General features: G+C 37.4%; 3 protein-coding genes across 3 annotated transcripts; 1 reads left to right on the top strand and 2 right to left on the bottom strand.

Annotated features, from left to right (window-relative positions):
• The first annotated feature begins 592 nt into the window (after positions 1-592).
• On the top strand, positions 593-1,286 carry LOC146331151 (uncharacterized). The gene is made up of 2 exons (XM_084727429.1): positions 593-632; positions 722-1,286. Exons 1-2 carry the CDS (start codon positions 608-610, stop codon positions 1,210-1,212), a joined length of 516 nt encoding a protein of 171 aa, XP_084583555.1. The 5' UTR covers positions 593-607; the 3' UTR covers positions 1,213-1,286.
• A 314-nt stretch (positions 1,287-1,600) lies between these two features.
• Positions 1,601-8,592, bottom strand: ift52 (intraflagellar transport 52 homolog (Chlamydomonas)). The gene is made up of 14 exons (XM_084727418.1): positions 8,400-8,592; positions 7,980-8,153; positions 7,776-7,863; positions 6,680-6,809; positions 6,470-6,545; positions 5,421-5,492; positions 4,920-5,046; positions 4,738-4,821; positions 4,471-4,539; positions 4,229-4,383; positions 4,059-4,146; positions 2,888-2,996; positions 1,827-1,972; positions 1,601-1,739 (listed from the first exon to the last, which is right to left on the bottom strand). The coding sequence occupies exons 2-14, from the start codon at positions 8,096-8,098 to the stop codon at positions 1,692-1,694; spliced, it is 1,311 nt and encodes a 436-aa protein (XP_084583544.1). The 5' UTR covers positions 8,099-8,153; positions 8,400-8,592; the 3' UTR covers positions 1,601-1,691.
• Positions 8,593-11,166: 2,574 nt separating this feature from the next.
• Positions 11,167-21,921, bottom strand: acot8 (acyl-CoA thioesterase 8). The gene is made up of 6 exons (XM_084744032.1): positions 21,731-21,921; positions 20,231-20,367; positions 19,723-19,948; positions 12,604-12,761; positions 12,073-12,264; positions 11,167-11,333 (listed from the first exon to the last, which is right to left on the bottom strand). The coding sequence occupies exons 1-6, from the start codon at positions 21,919-21,921 to the stop codon at positions 11,215-11,217; spliced, it is 1,023 nt and encodes a 340-aa protein (XP_084600158.1). The 3' UTR covers positions 11,167-11,214.
• Positions 21,922-25,074: the final 3,153 nt, after the last annotated feature.

The raw sequence follows: 25,074 nt of genomic DNA, 5'->3' as shown, positions 1-25,074 counted from the left end.
AATAAAAATTTAATATATACATATATATATATATGTGTGTGTGTGTGTGTGTGTATATATATATATATATATATATATATATATATATATATATATATATATATATACATATAAAAAGAAAGAATAGAGGAATACAAAAATGCACAATGAAAATTATTAAAAGCAAGAAACAAAAGATCATTAAATGTATTATAACTATTCAAAATTAATCATCTCAAGAGATTAAATAACTAGCCAATTAACTGAATGACAGAACATAAATTAGTAATCACTTAAGTCTATAAGTCAGAAACAACCAGAAATTATCAATAAATTACTCTAAAGTATATGTAATTGTTGGTTAGAGTCCTGTTTTTTTATTTATTTGAGTTCTCAGAAATTGAAAAAGTCCATTTTTTATACTGTTTCCTTTTTACAGCAATATACGTAATATACACAATCAGAATAAGATTTTTAAAGTTCTAATTCAAAATGTTGTACGCTCCCCCACCTCCTTCCTCCACACTGATGACCAGCTCTGCCTCCAGCTGGGTCAATTAACAAGCAGCTTCAACAGTTTAAAACCCACCTGGAGCTCAGCTGACATTCAATGGCCCATAAGAAAACAATGGAGAAAGCCTGTGTCATTAAAGGTAAGAAAATTATTTTTATTATGTGATTTAAATGATAAACTAAAACCAGATGATGTGATTCCATGTGGTATCTACCATTTTACCTCTAGATATGAAAAGCTTCGAGTGTTCATCGCCATCGGAGCTTGACAGGAAGTTTTTTGAGGAACAGAGCTGGTTGTCTGCTTTGTCACTGGAAAAACTGTCCACATCCAGGGAGTCAAATGACACAGTTGCTGATGGCTCTGACGCCCGTCTGTCCATCCTGGCTTCTCTGTGCCTGTCGTCTGAGCCCAATTCTCCCCTTGCGGCCTTTTCAATGAGCAGCTTCAACGCTCCGGAGACTGATACCTGTCACCTGTCCGTGCCTTTACAGGGAAAGTCCTCCACTCCCCACATGCTCCTTCAGAAGCAAAAGAAGGCTGCTTGTTCCGACCAGCTGTACAGTGATCTCTCTGCTGTTCAAATGTCATGGGATGTGTCTCTGATTAAAGCGGAGAGCAACAGTCCCAAACTTTACGTGGAGTCCAGCGTTGTGGAGCAAACTCGGAGCCCAAAACCCAAGTCCACACAACATTCACTGGCTGAAGTTTCTCCCTGATGTGGCCAGGAATGTTTTCTACACACACCCTCAACATGGAAAAACGTATGGGCTTGAATGATTGTCTGCCTTTACACCCACCATACATCAAGGATGAATCTATGTAAATTTTAAAATGCTGGATGTACATGTGAAGGTAAGATGCTCAGTTTAGTCAGAAATTAATAACTCTATCCTCTGGCAAAATCTTCACTTTTTTTTTTGTTTGTTTTACAGAATCCATGTGTGAGGAGTAATGCAGAGTTCTATATGCCTTTACAGTGTTTTTAAAGAATAATATTTAAATAAACGTGACCTAATTTGCTTAACTGTGTTACAATTTCTTCCAAAATAGAAAGTTCTGAAAATATAATTTTATATACAGTTTCTAATCCTCACAGTACCATGTTTACAAACAACAAAGACCGTTCCAGTCCATTTACCCCTCTGACAAAATATGCTACATCTGCTTGATCCTGGTTAGAAGGCAGAGTTAAAATTCATGAGTCCAACGGTGTGAATTGTGCCTCTGGGTCAATATCCTGCTCCTGCAGGGGAGGAAAAGTCATGTTTAGACAAGGCCTTCAATGAATAATAAATTCACTTATGTTGGGAGTTTTTAGGGGGTATCTCACCTGATTGAGTTTCTTGAACTCTACAACTTGGAAGAAAACGTGTTCCAAGATGTGCTTGGCATCCCTCTGGTCTTTATCCAACTTTGGCGTAACTCCCAGAATTTCGCCACATTTCCGCACGTAAAATTCAAGATCATCGTCCGTACCTGTGAATGCAACCATTTTAAAAATGACCACAGACCGGACCTTTCTATTACGGGTCTAAACCTGTTAACAGGAAACTTGGCACTTTTCCTTTAAATGTCCAGTCAGAATATTACTGCTTGAGTTGACTACATTTAATAACACTGTGTGCTATATATTGCCTGAGAAAGCGAGTTCTAATTGAGGATGTAAGAAAATACTGATTAAACTTGAGTACTGCTATATTATGTTTTGACATTTTATTGATTGTAAAATGAATATACTGTATAATATCACAATGTGTGCAAACATTCTTGGCAGCTCACTTTGTTTAAACCCCTTAACTGCTAGATAACAGTCATCAAGCTACACTGTTCTCATTGCATAGAAAGTAAACTCTTTAAACTTACATTTTACGCACGTGGGGATGTAATCTTTTATGATTTTCCCCAAATTGACTTAAAAAAATGGTAAAATATCAACTTGCTAAAAAGATACTTCCCTGTATCATGAGTTGCATCCTATCAGCAGATTCTTGCAATACACAGTCCCTGTCCTTAGGCAGCGAAATCAGTTGTTCTTCCTGCATTCAGTGATGTCTCAATGATGTAGTTGTTATTAAAGAAGAACTACAGGCCCTTTGAGCTTGGATTGCTAGTCTGCAACCCTGAGTAGCCAGGAGGTGTGCTTGCTGAGTATTTTTATCACTGAAGTTTTGGCCAACCAAGTCATGACTGTAAGCTCGGGTGATGATACACCACAGCTTACATGTTGGCACTGCCAGCACAGGTCGGTAAGCAGGAGAACTCTGCTTTCTTGATCAATATAACACACAGAGGAATTTATTGCTTCAATTGTTTGCATTTACACTGACTGGACATCCACATGAAAAGTGCCAAACTTTCCCTTTAATCGTTTTGCACAAGCACTGGACTTACATTTATTGGTGAGCTGTGCAAGGCGCACTTTCTCAGAAGAGAACGTTTCATCTAGGTCGAACAGGTCCAGCATGGGTGGAGGCAAATCACTTAAGGCAGGTGGAAAGACCTAGAGGACAAGACAACACCAACTTCTGGGTTTAACTTGTGGGGCTTAGAGCAAAATGTTGTTCCCTAAACATTTCAGTTACATATGAGTCTAGAACATTTGTTCCCTTGATTTTAAGGAGTGTAAGAAAACTTTAAAAATGATAGAGAGGCCCATATCTCAGCATTTCATTCATTTCTGTGAAAAAACTATAATTAAACTAAAGGAAAATCTCACAGGATAAGGCCGCGATGAAAACCTAAATACAAACTGTATTTACAGAACCTTCACTGTCTGCTTAAAAACCTCATCCTGCATTAGGAAAGTACGCAGTTAAAACAACCAGAGAGCTGATAAACTATAGCCAAGCATTAGGGAGAAGAAAACACTGAATTTGTCAAAGAAGGCTACTTAAGTATATCTGATTGTTTAAAAAATATATATCATACAGACAATTGTATATTAAATTCCTAAACATCTCTGATGAAACATTCGCAGGAAATAATCCCTTCAAAATCCATCCAAGTTACTTGTCTTTCTGCAGTAACTGTGTTCACTATTTGGGTTCATCACGCAGCTCATCAGTTGTTCTGTACTATTATGTATTGAATATAATATAGAGCTGCAACAATGAATCGATTATTAATTTAATTGCCAACTGTTTTGACAGTTGATTAATCAGTTTGAGTAATTTTCTGAGAAAAAAAAGTCAATTTCCTGCCAATTCCCAGCTCCAAATATGAATATTTTCTGGTTTCTTTACTCTTCTGTGACAATAAACTGAACATTTTTGAGCTGTGTGCAAAACAAGCCATTTGAAGACATCATCTTGGTCTTTGGGATTCACTGATCAACATTTTTTACCATTTTCTGACATTTTATAGGCAGGCTATTAATCAATTAATAAAGAAAATCAACTTATGAAAATAATTGTTAGCTGCAGCCCTAATGTTATATGAAATATCTATTAAATGTAAATTAGTCAGTGGTTGTTAGGTTACTCAGTTTTATGGAAAAGTGCTGCTCTAGAAATGAATTCTATGTTAATTATAAAAAAAACAGAAGTGGAGGAGTGAAACTTACAGCAGGTTGAAGCTGAGGCAGAGGGGTCTCAAACTGTGGTGTGATCAGCTGAAGTGGCTCCTCTTTGATTTTAAGCTGCTTGTAAGCACTGCAGAAAAAAAATCAAAACGTTTTAGCTATGAAGAAATACAGAGGGGTGACCACACTCAAGTGTAATTTTGCATTCTCACTTGATGACTTGGGGCAAAGTGTCGGTTGACAAATTGAACAAAGACATGTCAAAGAGGGAGGTGAAGTCCCGGGGGGTTTCATCGCCCTCCTGTAAGCACACTCTGAGCTGTTCTGACAAACACCCCGTGTCTGGCAGCATGGTGTAATCTGTGATCTGTGGGACAAAAGGATGAGACAGATGTCAGCTAATTTAAAAGACAATACCAGTGATACCCTTCTCCTGTCAGGTCTACTTCCTCACCTCTGGGTCTTCAGCATCGATCTGATTCAGCTGGATATTATCAGTCATGAGCCACTGGAGCACAACATCCTGGAATGAGAAAATATAATAGACTGAACAGATACTCTTCTACCCTTCTGACGTGTAAGTGAACAAAAAATATTAAAATGGCAGACATCTCTACAGCCAATATCTCCAAAACAATCTAGATGGATAAATAGCACTACAGGGGGAAAACATTTTTGAGTTTGGGTTGAACTGTCCCTTTAAAATATCGACTGGACTCACCATGATTTTACTGTTCTCCTCTTTGTCTATATATTGGTCACTGAACATGTGGCAGGAACCCAACACTGCCAGTTTTCCAGCCTCCTGCATAAGAAATAAGACATCTTTTCAACATCCTATCCCAAATATACATGCATATTATGGTCTGCATATGAGCATAGAAATGAGACTGTGCCTCTGACCTTTGCTTGATAGAAGGCGAGGACAGGCCTGTTCAGAGGGAAGCAGACTGAGCCAGTGGAAAGAACAGCTACAGCCGGCTTCATCACACTCAGCGTGGCGCCGTACGGGTACACAAATGTGAGAGCCCTGCACAAGACACAACAGCTTGCATTCAAAATCGCTCCAGACACTAAATGCAGTACTTAAGCCTGGGCGATAAAACAATATGTAACAATATGTGTCAGCAATAAACAATATATCAATAGCAGTAACAAAATTATCCGATATATTGTTCAAAAGTTTCACTTCAATGCATTACATGTAAACCACCATGATAGCACATAAAGACTACACCCTGTCTCATAAACAGCCTATCATATTCCTTGATAATAAAGCATGCAATGACTGACACATGGAAATAAAAAGATTCAATTATCATGATACATGTTTCAGCTATAAATATAGACCAGCCTGAGCAGCACTTCATGTGGAAGACAGGACTATAAATGTAAATCTCTTACTGTGCATTGTTTCCAACATTTTCATCTTCAATGATTCCTGTGATCACTTTTCCAGCAGCCCGGCTGATCTCTCTAAACAAGAAAAAGGCAGAAAATTGTGACGAAGTGCATCAGCTTACTACAAGGGTGTATTAGGGCCGTTGTAGAAGCTAGGGGAGGGGGTTAATATTCTGAGAAAAGCAAGATTAAAGTCATAAATTTCAGAGGAAAAACTTGAATAATCTCTGAGATTATAGTCAGTATACTCATTTGAATGATGATGATCTTTTTTTCTCTGAGATTAAAGAGGTACATTTCACAGAAAATTTCACAAAAAAATCCCTCCCTTTTTAGGTCAAAGAAGCAGGCTGAATCAACTTCATCACACCACAGATGCTGCTGCTTACCATGTATTATTCTTGCAGTAATGACCTAATCACATTGTATTATTGAAATTGGATTTAGCAATAAGGGAATACTTGAGGATCCATTCATTTGATGATCTGTCCTGTTGTGGCACAATTCCCTTTTGAATTGCCTGTCGATGGAACCAGCAACATCCTTGCCTCTGTCCATTGTGTTGTAGTTCCTGCTGCACAACAGCTATCATCTCATCCAAATTTTATTTTACTATACAGTATATTTATGTGATCCAACCTTGCAAAGCGAAGCGATGTTATTCCTTGACCAAAAAAATATATTTCTTCTTGTAAAATTTGTGATTTTAATCACAGAATTTAATTTTTTTTCCTCCCAAATCTTAGGACTTTATAATCTCAGAGAATATTCAAGTTTTATTCTCAGAAAATTACTACTGTACACTCTGAGAATATACAAGTTTATGCCTGTAAATTAAGACACTAATCTTGCAAGTTTTTGTTCCTTTTTTTTAAACCTGCCATGGCCCTAATACACCATTGTGGCTTACAAACGAATTTAGTTAAGAGAAGTAAATTGATTACACCTAAATATGAATACAGTATATGGGCTGCCAACACTGATTAACTTAATGGAAGTATAAAATGGGTGTGTTTGTGTGAGAAAAATAATATATACTGCAGCAACAAAACCTGTTCAATACACCATTGGAAACAAGCGCCTCCTTAGGATGGAAGTATTTGTAATACACATTCCTCACAACAGCATCTGCAGCAGTAATGGAGAGAAAAAAGACAACACAGAATTCAATAGCGAACAATTGAATTGTCAGTTGTTATAAAAGTACCTTTGGCTGCACAAGATTATGTCAACCATCATTTCAAAAAAAATCTGATATGCACCATTGTTGACCATTATTCCAAACTCCTCAAGGAGAAAGTTGATATTGGTGTCGTATTTCATTTCCCCTCCTTCCCCAAGCATGACCAGGATGTTTCCTCCTCCATCCAGGTACTGCTTCAGTACCTCCAGCTGAAAGAAAATGGATCAACAGCGTAAAAATCCTGCAGAGGGCAGAATTTAAAAGCAGCACAGTAAAGGTTCACTGTGATGTGGCTGGTAAGCTTACCATTTCTACCGTCTCTCACACCAAGAGCCATTGTATGGAAAATAAAACATATTTAAACATGTGTATGGACAGGGAATGAGTCACCATCTTTGTTCTAAATTTCATTTCAATGAAAAAAGCATGTTTCCTTGCTTTTGGAATAAGGTTGACAAAAGTATCAATCTTCTTTAACTTTTAAAGTATTGAAGCTATAAAACAAAATCTATCTAAGCACTTATTCAAGACCTCAGTTCAATTCAGTCTTAATACTGTCCTGCCTGAAATTTGGCTTGCAGCATATGGAAGCCAGACAGAGTTTAGTCAGTCAGGTTCAGGTTGTTAATTTAAACAAAAAATGAAAATAATCCTATTCTGTGTGTCTTGGACTTTTATCCTCTCTTTTTGCCTTAGCTGTAGCGCTATTTATCCATCTAGATTGTTTTGATGTAAGTAACATACTTTTGGAGATACCAGCTATAGAGATGACTGCCTTCTCTAGATTGCTCTCGGCTTGTGGTGTTCAAAGCACAAAAAAACTCCAGATAATCCACAGATCTTGTTGTGAGCAATTTCACGTAGGAACTACTTTCTTTCAATGGTAGAGTCCACTAGAACTAATTTCTTACTACTACAAAGCAGAAACAAATTAAGAGGACAAATATGTATTTCTAATGTTGGAGTACACTGTCCATTTGAAATTCTGGTATCACAGCTACTCTAGTCTGGAGAACGTGATCTGTACTCCAGGCATCTCTGTAGCACCACAAACCTTCATTTATCAGTCTATGTTGATACACATTTTACCTATATTGGACCTGGTCATGTTGTAATTTCAATATCTTTTTCCTTTACTTGAAAAATGTTTTTTTTAACCCCTTTTGATACTTCACCTCTGATGCTGTGAACTTCTCCCTCGGGCCTGCAGTTATCCACAACTTGACTCCTTTCAGCCTCTCCACAGACAGCTCTTCTTTCATACTAGAGGGAGACAGCATTTATTTTGAAACTGAGGGTGTTTCACAATTGTTGCAAAACTATGGATAATTTAGTAGTTCAATCAGAAATGGGTTAGCGTTAGATAACAAATATGTTACCTCTGGATTTTCCACTGAGCTCTGAGTCTTTTGTGCATGGATTTGTATCCATTGTTGGTAGTAAACAGCTCTCTTTTGGAAACATTGAAGACGACGGTGTTGTGCTGTTCCTTCTCCATTCTTTCATTAAGTAGATCCACTCACCACAGTTCTTTTTTACTTGCATCCATTCATCTAATAGCAGACGGTAACTCCAAGTCAGACCCTTTTCAAGTGTCACTAATATATTATTGGCTACTACCTTAACTATAGATCAAGTTATGATGGTGACTCATCGATTATGACATTTCCGTAACTTTGTAATATTAACAATGTAAACAAAGGCTTTAATTGCTGGTAACGCTCATTAAAATAACGGGTTAAACAGCCATAGTCGTAAGCTAAGCTAGCTAGCAATACAGCTAACGTAGTACTCCTTACCTTACGTCAGATTTGCATGTGTACCATTACTGTATCTCTCTTCTATTCATTTGACTGAAGATAAAGCTACGGTAACTGTTAAACTACAACATTAATTTCCATCTGTAACGATGTGTTGTTTTATATGTACTAGCTGTTGTTGCCCAAGTTACCTCACAAGCTCTCCTAGCAGTGATGCATGCTGGGTGAAAAGTGGTAACCAAGGGCGCTAACTACATGACAACCACCCAGCAGTTTGGCAAAATAATAAGTAGGGATAAGAGAAAACGGCGAGTTATGTAAGGGTAACGACTTATTATCTTCTACGATTTTTAATTTATTTACAAACGCCAAGAGTCGACTGTTGTAACGGTAGTTAGTATATTGGCGGAACGAAAAGGCGGAACCCAGCTGTGACGGCACAGTGCTACACCCGGACGGTGTACAGCGCACACATGCTTGAGTTATCTTGTAGTTCATCTTCAATAAAAAGGCTTGTGTATGAAATTTAATAATTGAAGACAAAGCTAAAATATTTTTTGAATACTTCGTAACCTATTGCCTACAGAGAGCACAACGACTCTTAGGCCCAGTTTTAGTATCAGACTCAGGTTTCTTGCCAAGTAGGTTTTCATATGGACGATTTTGGTGCATATACATATACATACATACATACATATATATATATATATATATATATATATATATATATATATATATATATATATATATATATATATATATATATATATATATGTATAATAAATCGCACTTACTGCAAAAAAAAAAATCAGTATTAAACTCATAGCACAGAGAATACAGAATATATATTTTGAAAATGAAACAACTGTGTTGTGTGGGAATGTGACAAATATTGACCAAGGAATGTAAAAATGTTCAGTGTGTATAATGCAGATACAAAGATTTTTTTTTTTTTTACCATATCATAAGCAGACATAATTGTAAACCCCTCTAACTGAAACTTAAAAAACTTAAATTGAATGAATGGACTTCTTTTAACACTGTACTGAACTTAAATTGAACATGAATTTCTCATACACATACATTGTGAAATGTGCCATACAGTGAATTAGCGAGCTAGCAAGTTAACTAATTGAAGACGGACACTTTGAAAAATCAAGGCAACAGTATGGGTTGTGTGTAAAGTTATGGTTTAAAGCAAACAATTAATTTGTATGAACACAAGATAGATATATTTATCATTACACAACATAGGTAGTTCCCACTTGACTCCTGTAAAAAATATTACTACTGCTCAGTAGATGGGTACCACTGATGTACTGGGTGGTTTTTAATGACACACTGGAGAGTCTTCCTGTCCTTCTCTGTGTACATCCCATGCCAATTTGTAATATTTCCACTCAGGAAGCTTTCAACTGTTGCTCTATAGACATGAAAAAAAACTCAGCATGAGAATTTTGTCTTAAGTTCACTTAAGTTAATAATACTACATCTCATGTTGTGTGAGTACCATGATTGTACTCCTGTTATTTATTTTATTTTTCTAAATTTTACTTTTTATACCCACTTTCCCTGGGTCAGAAACTAAAACATGTCTTTGTACAGACCTTTTTCATCTGTTTATAGTCTGAAGTTATGTCAAACCACAATATTAGGCAATTTTGGGTCAGTGTCTATGGCACAAATGACATAATCATGATCCAGAAATTGAGTGAAAGACTCAGACTCTGAAAGCCTCAGATTCCATTTAAATGCTGCTCTGACTGAAAATGCTAATTGCCTGAAAGCAGGTTTCCTTCTAACTGATGCCCCTGCCTCCCTGTCCCCACACAATGAAACAGTGGCAGAGCACGATTAGTAATTCATTTATTATACGTCAGGTACACATCTGCAAAGCAAAGAAAACTCAGTCATTCCATTGCAGAAAAGTTTTAGACTTCCAAATAAATCCTTCATAATAAAAGCATTATGATCACAAAAGTTAACCAGCATACTTTGGCACAGAAACTTCTGTTTCTGTAGCAGTGTTAAGAAAAACCCACAAGCCCTTAAATTCAGCCATAATGTACAACAGTGCAAAAAATATTGTGAACAGATTTTATGCTATTAAAGTGGACCCATCTGTTCATTTTACTCCTGCCATTTCATCTTTTTTAGTGTCTCTTAGTGGAACAGAGTGTACACTTTCCAGGCTGTCCTGGTCTTCAATGACTGCACTTATTTCATTTTCCATTGATGGACCAAGTTTGACATTTCCTTGACTGCCTTATTCCACAATGATTTCACTTCATTCACTCTCCACTGGTGGATCAGGCCGTTCCTTTCCTTCACTGTCCTGCTCTACGTTTCATTCACCTGCTTTTTTTTTCTCTCAGTGAGATCCACTCTTCACATTAAGATAACCCATGGCAGTGAGTGCCTGTACTAGACAGGCAGACAAGTATTATGCCATCTTAATTTCTACTTTGTGGAACTTTTGAGACATTTAAAATTTCTGGTCCCATTTATACACAACTAAGCTCAGTGGCAGGCAGTTTTTCCACTATTAGGTACTGATGTTAGTGCTGACCTTATATTTGTCTGATGCCTTTCCAAAAGTAACCTAACAAAATCCCCTACTTTGCATTCATAATTCTGTCATCATGTACAGAACAGACTTTGCAGCAGAAACTGGTCTTGACACTGAATTTCACATACTGGATGCAAAACAGCAGAATCAGTTTCTAAACACATCTCATCGAATAGATGACATGCATTCATATATTATAACCTTTGTCTTCTTTATTGATTCAAAATAATTAAATAACAACATCATACAATTATAAATAAAACAAACAAACAAAAAAGTAATTTTTCATAGTTTGCTGGGCGGTGCGACAGGTTTCACTCTCAGGACTCCCTCCTGTGAACATGAGGCAGCCAGAACCCCATCTCTTCTCCACAGTCGGCCTTGAACCAGTCCTCTGCTGCCCCCTATAGGACAAAACACAAACCACATGTTTAGTTCAAAACAGGAAAGCAGGAGAGTGACATTTGCATCCAAACTTTTGACAAGGATGATGGTAATAGTAAGTGATACACCACAACACTGCTATCCAAAATAATACAAGCTGTGTGCAATGATCTTAACTGTGATGTTAGAGTAGGTGATTTTAATATTCATATTGATAATCGCAAAGATAGCAGTGCTAAGGAAGTTTTGTACACCCTGGACAACTTTGGACTTTCCCAGTGTGTAACAGAATCACCAAATAATAAAGGACATACTTTAGATCTAATTATTTCTAAAGGTTGCAGGTGACAAACCAAACTCAATATTCATTACGACATCTATAAGGACAGACTTCACTTTTTCGCTGAGATTATCAACAAAAATAACAATAATGCACAGACTTTACTGTCATTGACAGAATGACAAACCCATCAGCATCAGTCCCTCCTGGACATATTTGTTTGCTTTCACTTCCGCTTTTATATTTTTAAAATGCAATTACTGCAATGTTCTGACTATTTACTGGCTTGCTTTTAGCTTTTGTTTTCATGGTCTCTTAAATGCAATGTTGATGTTCTGTTTTATTTACTGCATTTCAATAGTAAAGCACTTTAAATTGCCTTGTGTCTGAATGGTGCTATATAAATAAACTTTCCTTGCATTACCTGTAGCAGACAGAACAAAGTAAGGACAGCAGATAAGACAGAACAACACACTGACCTGCCCATGGGCTCTCACACTCATACAGCATCCACTCATCGCTGCGGAAAGTGCTGTGGAACCACATGGCGTGGTCTAGAGAGGCAGAGAACTGGGCCCTGTAGTTGGGATAAGGCAGCAGCGCCGTGCCCAGGAATGCATAATCTGATACATAAGCAGCAACACAGCAATGCAGCTTCATGTTGCCTTCACCTGAAGAAACACACAAAGAAAAGGTATCAACAAATAGTTATACCTGAGTATATATTTGCAAGAAATGTTTGTAATTATTTCCTACTTCATATTAAAAAATCTCACAGTCTGATCTATTTATGTTTCCTGAATACTGGTCATCATGTCATATGCTGTATTCTGTTTCATTTAGTCTCCAAAGAGTCTCATCTTACTGTTTCATTTAAACTCATGAATGGGGAAAATAAAATGTCATGTTTAGGATTCTGACTATTGAGAATATCCTACAATTAGTGTAGTATAAATGCTATTCAATATTTGTAATGTAGGCTATGCAAATGTGCATTTAATGCATTTTACCGATATGTCCCCGTGCTCGCACCCAGAACAGCTTCTTCGGTTCAGTTGCAACACGTCTATAAAAGTGTGTTGGGTTGACTGGCTTGATCTCAATGGGGACTTCATTAGCCAGAAGTTTGTTAAGGCCTTGTTTTGCATTTTCTGCCAGGTCTGGTTTACTGTAAAAAAAAAAAAAAAAGAAAGAAAGAAAGAAAAGAAGAAAATACAGATCATGATTGAGCATCTCCATCTGCAAAGAATGTAAAATTCACCACATAAAAAGTGGCGCATTTTCACCACTTTTGATGTGGATGTCCAGTCAGTGTTGATGGTAAATGTAGTTAATTGAAGCAATGAATTCCTGATTTTGTGCTATATTAATCAGCAGTGTCTATTTGTGCAAGGATGCACTACGCATGAACCTCTGATGGCCACACCCATGTTGCTGTGTATCACCACCCTACCCTTTAGCAATTACTTTGTTGGCTTAAACATAGCTACCCTGGCTATGCAGAGGCGAAGACAAGAAATGCAAGTGCAAATGAAAAAGCCTGTAGTTCCTTCTTAATACCAACTACATCACTGTGATCACACTGGTTCAGGGAGAACAACAGATTTTTGCAACAGCAGAACTCAGTTTTCTCAGTCATCATCGTACACACTAAGGGGTTTATTGCTTCATTTGACTGTATTTACAATCAACACGGATTACACATCCACAAAAAAGTGGTGAAATTTCCTTTTAATGACCATATGTGGCAAACTGGATTTATAGTTTACAGATTTACAGATAACATACGTTTAAACTTCCACCAACCTAGCAACCAGCATCATTTTCAGTAAAACGATCCAGGCATTATCAAATAAGCATGTGCTGAATATTGTTTTTTGTGTGTTCAGACACAGTTCAACCCATTTTAGTGTGGCCTGCAGCAATCTGAAGAAAAGCTGATTCGATGTTTCACACTTCTTCAAATATCAATTTTATGAAACACAGCTACATTTGTTGTATCGGTGCATCCTCCCCCAGAAGAAAAAAACATGTGATGTTAACATCTGAAAAAAACATTCTGGTGCACTAAAATAAAAATAAAGGGAAAAAAAACAACAACATTTACATCAGGCAAAAGATAATTTTCTACAGACATTACTACTTTTCTTTTACCTTAGTACTTAAGTCAAAAGTACTAAGCAAGTTACTAAGGTAAAAGTAAAGTAGAAAGTACTAAATAAAGTAATATAGTAAAAGTTAAGTTACTTTATTTACTACTTTTACTTAGTACTTTATGTAGAACTTTAAATTTAAGTTTTTTTGTAAATAATCTATTATTAATCAATACATATTTATATTTAAAAATATATATTTACATAAAAATGTATCTACAGGATTCACCTGAATGATGTATTTTTATTAAAAATGCTGAAAAGCATTCATAAACTGGGTAAGACTGCTGTATAGCAATCCTAAAGCCTCAGTACTAACAAACAGAAGGAAGTCGGAAAACTTTGACCTTCATAGAGGCACGAGGCAAGGGTGCCCCCTTAGCCCACTGATTTTTGCGTTAGCACTAGAGCCTTTAGCGGCTGCCATTAGAGGTAACACGAATATTAGGGGAATTTATGCTGGAAAAACAGAACATAAACTGCTATTATATGCAGATGATGTGTTGTTGTTATCCTCAAATCCAGAAATAGCTGTTCCTCATATACTGTCGGTGATTGATTCCTTTTCTCTGATCTCAGGCTATAAGATAAATTGGGGGAAATCAGAGGCAATGCCTTTGTCAAAGATTTGCCCACCAGCGATTAGAAAAAACTGGCAGTTTAACTGGATGCCTTCAGGCCTGGTTTATCTAGGCATTAAGATTACCCCAGCTTTGAATAATATAATGATGGACAATCTCCTCCCCCTTATTCAGAAAATTGAGAGTACTTTACAAAATTGGACGAAGCTGGGACTGTCATTATTAGGCAAAATAAACATTTTAAAGATGATGATAGTTCCACAAATCAACTATGTCACATGCCTCTTACCCTTGAAATTCCCTCCTCCACTACTATCAAGATTCGATAGGGCAGTAAATTCATTTTTATGGGCAGGCAGAAGACCTCTTTTTAATAGAATTAAACTATGCGCAGCTAATGTAGATGGGGGTCTCAGCCTACCAAAAGTCGATTGGTATCAATATGCTTTTTCTTTGAATCAGATGTTCAAACTGTATTTGGCAGAGGACCAAGTTCCAAGATGGGTTTTAATTGAAAAGGAACTTACAGAACCCCTTCCAGTACAGGCTTTTATATCACAAACAAGAGGAGATATACCATTTAGGAACCCACTGCTTGAGTTTGCGAGGGATACTTGGAAAATATCACATCAAATTATTGGGGAAAACCCTTCCTTCACTAAAAAATCGCCTCTTTGGCACAACAAACTCTTGAAAGTGGGCAAGAAGACGCTTTATTGGAGAACTTGGGTCGAGGCAGGTATAATTTTTATTGAAGATGTTTTTGAGGATGACAATTTTATGTCATTTGGACAAATAATGATTAAATATAAAATTCCTAAGAAAGATTTTTGGAAATATCTCCAACTGAGAAGTTGTGTAATGTCCATAAAAAGGAAATTTCCCATAACACATCAAACCAGTATACAAGAAATGTTACAGGCCAGACAACAGGCGAAGGGTGGGGCTTCGAGATTTTACAGTACTATGAGACAGTCTCTCACACCAAAACTTAATGGTCTCAAACGAGCCTGGGAAGAGGATGTAGGGAGAGAAATAACTGATGAGAGGTTCAGAGAAATTGTCGGTTCCTGGTATAAAACATCAAGAGAGATACAGATGAGATTAATCACTTATAGGATTATTCATAGGAGCTACTGGACTCCATGTAAGATGGCAAGACTCAAACTACGGGAATCTGATTTGTGTTGGAGGTGTGATAGTGACAAAGGTACATTTAAACACATGTTATACAATTTTCAAATGACCAGAAATTTATGGAATAATATCATATTCTCTCTTAATAAGGTACTTGGTACTGAAATGATACAAAACCCAGCACTCTGCATGTTAGGTATGATACCAGAAGGGGTTCGTTTGACAGACCAACAGGTTGTGTGGTGTAGAATAGCCCTTATTACTGGCTGTAGGATAGTGCTTAGGCACTGGAAAACGAAAAATACTATCCCTTTCAATGTATGGTGTGGAGAAATGACTAAAATAGCAAACTATGAACAAATAATTTTTAAACTGAATAATAAGCTGGAGATATTTTGGAAAATATGGGGCCCTTACTTAAACTTGATTTTGAATGAGTGACTGATTTACAGTAAAGCGAAACAGTAAGGCTCTCCCCTGCTTCTTTGGTGCCTTATATCCTTCCTGGACGACCTGGGTGGTATTTCTTTTATATGCTTATGTCTGAACATGCGGATTTATGCAACTTATGAATGAGATGTGAATAGCAAGGCTTTATGCATTGAGACTTGTAATGTTATTGTATGCTGATTTTTGATGATGATATTGATTACCCTGTGACCCTTTGTTTTTTTTTTTTTTTTTTTTGTCTGTTTGTTTTTTTTTGTTTTGTTTTTTCTTCTTCTTTCTTGGTAGTGTCTGTTTCAGTTCTGTCTTTTGGTACATTCTCATTTGTATGATACGTTTTGTATCCTTTGTGATTTTGTCTGTAATAAGAAAACCAATAAAAAGAGAATTACAAAAAAATGCTGAAAAGCGACTAATTTGCAGTTTTTTTTTCCACCACTCTTCAAGTCTTCCCTTAGTTTGGTACACAACATATGTTGATAAACCTAAAAAAATTGCAGGTAATTGCAGCAAAACTTCCTATAATTGGATTTCAAATTACAGGTGTGGTCTGTTTAACATAATATATCCAGCAAGTGAATTTAGATGACAGACAGCTCCAAGCAATGATAAATATAAACGGATCATGAAACTCAAGAGTCTGATGTCAATTTTGGTCAATCAGCATGATTACAAAGAATAAATAAATCCACATTAAACAACTTTTTTATTTAGGGGGGGGGGGGGGTTGAGCAGCTGTTTGAAAGGGGCAGTCAGGATATGTATCATGAAAAACATTATGTATGTATTAGAGCTGCACAATATGTCGTTTGAGCATCGTCATCGCAATGTACATGTGCACAATAGTCACATCGCAGGTCCTGCAATGTCCCCTACATTGCAGGACCTGCGATGTGACTATTGTCAACATTGTAAACAAAATCATCTAATTTAAGGGTACCTGACACACACTGTGCGCAGCGATCCTCCAATCACAAATATTCTTAATCAGTTTGCCAAAGCAGACGATGCCCCTGCATATGCAGTGAGTCGCAAGATCAGTGCAGGTAAATTGTCCACAAGATGGCAGCAGTAACATAAAGTGCTATTCAAGTCATCTGGTGAAAATTCCTGTATTTTTTCATATCGCAATATATATCGCAGGGTTAAAAAAAATCGCAATGTCAGTTTTTTCCCAATATCGTGCAGCCCTAATATGTATATTATTACACTATCAGCTCTAATAATTACATGATTTATTATTTTTTTTACCCAGTCAATAATGTAATAACCTATTACACTGTGTAGAAAAGATACAATGTTAATGGTTAAGAAATTTCATTACATGTCCTGTTATTACTGTCACTGACTTTTATTACGTTAAGAATGAAAAAATCACATTATTAGCAGTTATTACATTTGCTAATTATTTATTTTTTACTATCAAACCACTATGACCATGATTCAGGTATTTCAGTTCCATGATTGACATTCTAGAAAAGAACGTCCATCTGTCTATGACGTGTCATAACTGATGAAAAATCTGTTCTAGAATGTAAACAGCCTATATAACCAGGAGTCAGGAACTCACAGGGTCCTTTTTCACTGAGTCACCACTTGAACTGAGCAACATTTGTGTCATCAGAGAAAGTCATCCGTCAGATATTTGTTACCATATCTGTGCTCATTTATTTCACTTTGGATTTCACCTTCTTGAAATCGTATATGACCATGGCAGGAAGAGACAGCAGAGCGAGCACGGTAAGATGTCCAAACCAGGACACTTTTTAAATTCATCACAGCACTGAGACACAAGAGTGTTGTCTTTTAGTTTGGTCACGTTTTGTCTAAAGCTTCAACAAAACAACTGCTAAAACATTTTCTCATTTGTTTTATTTGTAATGATGTTGAAAAGAGAGGAATGGAGAAAAAGTTGCGGGTGGCAGTAGAGGTCATGCTCCTGAAGGAGAGGGAGCACTGGAGCAGAGAAAGACAGCAGCTGCTGGAGGAGAAGAAGAACCTGCAGGAGAAGCTGTCCATCTCAGAGGGAGAGAACCTGAAGCTACAGGCCGACCTCCTGGAGGCGAGAGAGGAGATCTCTGCTCTGGAGGAAAAGTACGATGCCACCATAGTTGCATGGTGGAGGCAACACAAACAAGAAGAAGAAAACGAGAGGATGAGAGCTGCTCTTCACGCACTGAAAGAGAGGTGTCAAAGAGAGGCCAGGCAGCTTAAAGAGCTCCTCGTTGAGAAAGACACACAGATCAGCAGGGTCTCCAAACAACACTTCCCAGTGCCCACCACCAAGAGCTCAACCTCCATAAAGACGCTCAAACCAACCCGCCACCATAACACCAACAGAAAAAACACTGACTGGTCCCTGAATGTTCGAGAGAAATGCTTGATCATTGGCGACTCAAATCTCTCCCGCATCTCACCACACACATATGAGGGAGTCCAGGTTGACAGTTACCCAGGGGCCAAATTCTCTCATGTGGAAACCCTGCTGAAAAAAGTTCAGGTAAACACAGCAGTTAAAAAAGTGGTGCTCTCCTTTGGTATCAACGACAGGAACACGGAACCCAGAGAAACAATTCAGCGGGTCCAGAAGGCACACAGGGCAGCACAACATGCATTCCCTAATGCACAGATCTACATCCCTGCTGTTAACTTCTCTGACAAGCTACCCATCGAGCAGCAGAACAACCTCCAAGCTATAAACCAATACCTGGTGGACAACACGGCTCACATTCCTCAACTGCAGAGGATCCACTTCCAGACAGCGAGGGATCAGATACACTGGTGCAGCCGAACCGCACAAAAAATGCTACAGCACTGGATGAGCCATCTGAACCAAACATCCACAAGCGCCTCCAACATGTGACGGTCAGCTTTGGAGGACAGGACGACCCTTTCCCTCCTTATCCCCACCCCTTCTCACTCCACCCCTTCCTCCATACATTTCCCTTTTTCTCCTTGCTGAAAATGTTCTACTAAACTTTTTAAACCTCATATACATTGTCTTGTGTCTTTGTGAATAGATAGATAACATGAATACTAGTAGTAGTATAATAGTATAATGCAGACAGAGAGAAATTATTTCAATCAATTGTATTTAAAATATGGCTTTATTTACTTTTGAGTATTTTGTCATTTGTATTTTGTTGGGTAGAAAAATAAGATGTAATTTATTACCACTCACTCAATAGTCCACTCACTGTGAAATACTGTATACTGTAAATGCTTTGGTGTTTGGTGCAAATTTCCCCCTAAGATAAAGGTATATAGTCAAAATACAATCAGATATTGCAGCTAATACAAGCTCCTGAATAGCAGCCGATGAATGGCACCAGAATGTTTAGTTTGTTTAAAAAAAAAAAAAAAAAACAGACTGTACCATCTTATATAATCCTGACAAAACTCAAAGATGTTTGGCCAAAGTTATAAGTTATATTTTACAGTTTAGCACAGTTCAACCGATTTTTAGTGTTTAGTTCCCAGCTGTCATTGGGCGAGAGGCAGGGTACACTCCGGACAAGTTGCCAGTTCATCTCAGGGCTGATGAGCCAGACAGACAACCATTCACGCCCACATTCACACCTATGGACAATTTAGAATTATCAATTAACGTATTATGCTGCATGTCTCTGGACACACAAGGAGCACACGCAAACTCTGCACAGAAAGGTCTTGCCCCAGCCACAAATTCCCCAAACTCAAACTCAGAACCTTCTTGCTGTGAGGCAACAGTGCTAACAACTGCGCCGCTGTGCCGTACCACTTAACTGTGAAAAAATTATCTTGAATCAATTGACAATTGCAGTATTATTACCTGAGATAAAGATGAATGAGTTCCTCCACTGTGAGGAGGTCCTCGGGCGGAGGGACCACAGGCATGGTGAACTGGTGCTGCAGGGGACTCTCCTGCCGCATGTGGAAGGACGCTTGGCAGATCAGTATGGGCTGTCCGTGCTGGATGGCCTTTACAGAGCGCACTGTGAAACTGCGACCGTCTCTTGTACGTTCCACCTGGTACAGCACTGGAACCTTTGGATCCCCTGAAAGACACCCAAGAAGCAGATATGGGGGAACAGACTGTGGATAGTTTATAAGATCATTCCATTGATTATGACAGGATTATGATTGGAGGATGAGTGTTTTGTATATATATGTATAATGTGGGCTGGTAAAAATAACTGTAATGTAAAGCATCTGTAACTACAACTACTGTTCTGTACTTCAGTAGTTTTAATCATTCCATCAAAGATCATTTAAATTAACTCCCTTTATAACATTTGAGTTGCACCATCTCTGACCTTTAAAATAATGCTCCATCTTACCTGCTCGTACAAAATAGCAGTGGAGAGAATGGGCGTAGAGATTATCGCTGACAGATTTGGCAGCAGCCACAAGGGCTTGACCAACTATTTGACCCCCAAACAAACGCTGACTGCGGGGCACCCAATGGTGTGTACCTCTAGGGAAAAATAGAGGAAAAAAAATGAATTATATGCAATGCAGTCTCTCCATATGATGCTTATAGAGCTATGGATGAGGTTCAATCTTTGAACCTTTAATTATGTTATACAGATGAGACATTATACTCACTGGTGTTTCCAATATTCTCTTACCCTTGTGTGTACAAAAACTGAACATTCAAAGACTCATAAACTTCCTCTACATGCATAAGTAACTGGACTCACAAACTTCTTTGGGTTGAAACAATCGAGCTACAAGCAACAGACCTTTTCACAGCAGCCATATTAACATTAAATAGTAGGGTAAACACAGGTGTTAGCCATGATAGCAACTGGGGTTCAATTTAGTGTAACAGAGCCTTTTCAGTGAGCTAACACACGCAGTAGCAGCACTCTGACTCTTTTTGACCTGAACTGAACAGAACTTTAAATAGTATCATTGGTAACACCTGCGTTTACTTTACTATTTTATGCCAAAAATAGCTGCTGTGTTAAAGATACAAAATAAATCATCTTATCAGATGATGTAAAATCAAATGAACTTCCTATAGAAACTATAGATGTACATAAATGACATAATTAAAATAATAAAAGCAATTTTCCCTCTGAAATATAGTTAAACAACATACCATAAAATGGAAATATTCACTTTAACTACAAGTACCTCAACATTTTACTTGAGGTTAATACTTGATTAAATACTTTCTATCACTGGTGTTAGACAATACAGCTTCAGAGTCAATCTTTTGGTACAGTGATTGCATAGAAGAAATATTATTATGTTCCCCTTTAAAAGACTGGGCATTGTGTTACAGTGTACTAGCCACAGTTTGCTAGCTAATTTATTTCTTTTTACTCAGTGAATGCACCATAATTTTAGCAAAAATAGGTAGCTACTTAGCTGACTGGTTCCATAGTTTCAGCTAACATTTAGCTCTGAAGAAGCCTCTCCTCAAAAGAAATTTGAAGCACCTGAAGAGACTCACACGTCCAAGCCCGATGGGATGATGGGATGGGATTCTCATGCGAACTACGTTATGTCATCTTACGATGGTGCATAGTTACAAAGTTGGCTGAGTGAAAATTAAAATACTACGCTTTTGAACCCCATATCTTTGGCTTAAGGAATCAATTTTCGTTTGTTTTCCATATACGGTTAAGACAGATATATCATACCTCCTTAAAAACTCTGAATTTCCCAGTCGTAATTATGGTATGAACGGTGATGTAAACGTGATTTACAAGCAGGAAATGCCTAATTACGATACGTTCGATAGTCCCTGAACGCGGCATTCATTTCTGAACCTTTGCCATGCAGGCTAATGCTAAAGGTAAAGGGACAAACTTCAGCAGCTGGGTTACCTGTACAGATCTACGTCGAGCTTTTCCAGGCTCAAAACGCTGGTGACCAGGACGCTTTTGAGGTCCTGGTCGTACTGAGATTCAGGACTCTCTGAACTTTCATCCTCGGGTGATTTCGGTGACACAGTACCCTCCGCATAATCATTATTTGTTGACCCGCCAGAGCCATGGCTAGAGTCTCTTTCCGCCATGTTTGTTTGGCAACTTTTTCTGTGACGTTTCAAGGCAGTTACCTCCCAATCGTTTGCATTCATTACCGCCACCTACTGGCGAGACAAAATACATGAAATAAAAACAAAAGTTGCTTCTTGTGACATTATTTAACCACTTCAGTTTAGCAAATTTATCTGATGCATTTGAATTACTCATTTATTCTACACTATTCCATTATCATATGTTGTGTGTTATTAGTTTCTTTTTTCCAAATATGTATTGTTATGTCACAGTAGTGCTTTAATTGTGATAACACGTGTCAGCCTCTTAATCAGTACTGAACCTGTGCGCCTTACCATCTACAATATTCAAGGTACTTTAAAGTATTTCCTGGGGTGAAACTCTTCAGGTGGCATTGTTTGGCTTACACTCTATTCTCCTCTTATTGACACCACTACTAACAAAATTTTAAAAATATTGGCAACTATTCTAACAAGCATTTAGTTCTTTTTCAAGTAAAACCATGTCATGTTCCCAGCCTCTTCAGCCCAGTTGATTACTATATTGAATTACCCTGTCATTATGAACTAATTCCTTTACCATGGGACATTAGGTCACACCACTGTTTTCTCATGAAGTGGTTTACATCCATTGAAGTGCACTGTACATAAGTACAAATTTAAGGTACTTGTTCTTGAGTACTTTCTTCTCATGCTATTTTATACTTCTATTCAGAAGGAAATATTATATTTTCTATTATGTATGAAACAGCTTTAGTTATTTATGTTTATGATAATTTCTGCATACAAAACATAGGCCTACACCTGAAATGATCAGTAGACTCTACATGGAGATCAGCCTTTTATATTTTATAACAAGAGTAATGAATTATAATGAATTACACATTTTTCTTGGTTTTCAAAGACAGGGTTTGTACATGGCAACAAGAAAGTCGATGTTGATGTAGGAAATGAAAGTAAGTGAAATGTCATCTATATTGAATTACCCTGTCATTATGAACTAATTCCTTTACCACAGAAAATTAGGTCACACCACTGTTTTTCTCATGAAGTGGTTTACAGCCACTGAAGTGACAGAAAATAATGGTGGATAACTGGTATACAGTGGTGTTAAGTATCTAACATTTACTCATGTACTGTAAGTATTTTTCTTCTCATGCTATTTTCTACTTCTGTTCAGAGGGAAATATTGTATTTTTTATTATGTATGAAACAGCTTTAGTTGTTTATGTTTATGAAGATTTTTGCATACAAAACATAGGCCTACAGCTGAAATGATCAGTAGATAAAGAAATTTTAAAAATATCGGCAACTATTCTGACAAGCATTTAAGTAAAAACATTTCATGTTTCCTATGGAAGCCCGTTTCCACCACTGAAAGAAAAAATATCGTCAAAGTAAGTCATAATTATGAGATTTTTAAAAAAGTTGAAATTTTGAGATAAAAAGTCATAAGAGATAAAATAAATAATAAAAGATTAAAAATCCAAATTATAAGATACAAACTGTGCATGCGCCGCAGTGGGCTGTTTTCAAAGGACCCTCCATCACCTTGCCAGCACATCCATGGCATGTTAGGTAAATTAGGTAACTATCACAGGTTAATTTTTGTAAATGTTAGGTGTTTCATATGATTTTTAAAACAATTTTAATCGGCACTTCCTTGTAGTTTTGATCATATCTTTTGACTATGAAGGACCCATATATGTTTTAAAGCAATGTAACGTTTATGCGACTGGCATTTTGACCGTATCGCCAAATAAGTATGGACACTTATTACCAATACTAATAGTCTTGTCACTATTGCAGTATGATAAAACAAAATACTACATTTAAGAATGAAATGATCTTGTTCTATCAGTTAGCATCTGAATCAGTTACCAGGCTCAGTTTTACTCACAACAAAGTATAGCTTGTGTGCACGAAGAGGGAAAAGCCTAATGGATGTAAAATTGATCAGCTGTGAGTTGTTTGCATGTAACAAGATGTTTACTGTTGAAATAAATAAGTATGTTGTGCATGGTCTTGAGTCTAGAGCTGAAAAGGTTAATCAATTGTTAAATTAATTGCCAGCTATTTGGATAACCAATTAATCAGTTTGAGTCATTTTAGAGGAAAAAAGTTAAAATTATTTGATTCTAGTATCTTAAATGTAAATATTATTGATGGAAAATGAAAATGAAAACATGCAGTTTTGAATGCTATGACTTGTGGTTTACTAACTTAAACAATACCACTGTCTTATCTAGACTGAAGATGATCATAGCCAAGATGAGGGCAAGACTGCACAGCAGCCACTAGAGCCCAGCACCAGTGGCATGATGGTAAAGTTGATAATGATCATGTTTCTTTAGCTTTATTTTTAGCCAAATGAAAAATGTGAGCTGTATTTCTCAACCTTTTGTAGCTACTGTTTAGTTGTAATTAGTCTGTTACTGTCTGAGTCCTGCTACCACTAGCACTGCTAGGACTAGTGTACTAACACCTTTTTAACCATCTGAGCCCCGTTGTCCAAAAAAACATTTTGATATTTTACTGATAGTGTGGTTTTAGTCAGTGTGCGAAATACCCGTCAATATTCGGGGGGGTCCCCATCTCCCGATTGTTGCACAACACCGATCTAAATTTTCTCAATATGCAGTAGGTCTATAACATTACAATATTTCATGGATGCAAGCCAAGACAATCAGTCTATAGCCTACGTGACAGCACACAGGCACACACTTAACAATTTTTGATAATCCCATAGTATTCGCAAAGCAACACTGACATAGGAGGACATTTTAGTAACTGTAGAAATTAATCCTTCTGTATGTGTGTGAGAGTCATTAATCACTCCAACGTATGACAGAACTGCAGGATTTATTGTTGGCTGCCACATAGCTAACCAGGTGGACATTATAAGACAAACCGTGTCTTCCTGACTCACTGAACTGCCAGTACAACAAGCATTCTGATTGGCTGACTGTAAAAACAGAACTACAAGTATGGTAGCTCGCAAGGGACAAACAGAACAAACACTTGGCCAGACGATCTACAGTAACCATTAGTGACAATGAAATATTTCTTTTGACAAAATTTGAGACCCCCTTCAAATTTTGCTTTTGAGGCTTTCGTTGGTCTCATGGGTTCATTGGGGGGGGGTCGGACCCCCCCGGACCCCCCTGTATT

This window comes from Lutjanus erythropterus, chromosome 2, assembly GCF_056507025.1.
Source record: "Lutjanus erythropterus isolate fLutEry1 chromosome 2, fLutEry1.hap2, whole genome shotgun sequence".
Classification (NCBI taxonomy): Eukaryota; Metazoa; Chordata; class Actinopteri; order Lutjaniformes; family Lutjanidae; genus Lutjanus; species Lutjanus erythropterus.
This window is presented reverse-complemented; position numbering and strand designations above follow the sequence as displayed.

What these genes read in the sequence shown, in the direction of transcription:
- LOC146331151 (XM_084727429.1), top strand. Translation starts at nt 608, where the DNA reads ATGGAGAAAGCCTGTGTCATTAAAG. An exon ending in GAAAGCCTGTGTCATTAAAG is followed by an intron (nt 633 to 721) that starts GTAAGAAAATTA and finishes TTTTACCTCTAG; the next exon opens with ATATGAAAAGCTTCGAGTGT.
- ift52 (XM_084727418.1), bottom strand. Translation starts at nt 8,098, where the DNA reads ATGGAGAAGGAACAGCACAACACCGTCGTCTTCAATGTTTCCAAAAGA. An exon ending in AGGAGAACAGTAAAATCATG is followed by an intron (nt 4,540 to 4,737) that starts GTGAGTCCAGTC and finishes TTCTCATTCCAG; the next exon opens with GATGTTGTGCTCCAGTGGCT. An exon ending in TGCCTCAGCTTCAACCTGCT is followed by an intron (nt 2,997 to 4,058) that starts GTAAGTTTCACT and finishes CTTGTCCTCTAG; the next exon opens with GTCTTTCCACCTGCCTTAAG.
- acot8 (XM_084744032.1), bottom strand. Translation starts at nt 21,921, where the DNA reads ATGGCGGAAAGAGACTCTAGCCATGGCTCTGGCGGGTCAACAAATAAT. An exon ending in CTCGACGTAGATCTGTACAG is followed by an intron (nt 20,368 to 21,730) that starts GTAACCCAGCTG and finishes ATTTTTCCCTAG; the next exon opens with AGGTACACACCATTGGGTGC. An exon ending in GTGTGAGAGCCCATGGGCAG is followed by an intron (nt 11,334 to 12,072) that starts GTCAGTGTGTTG and finishes TTTGTCCTATAG; the next exon opens with GGGGCAGCAGAGGACTGGTT.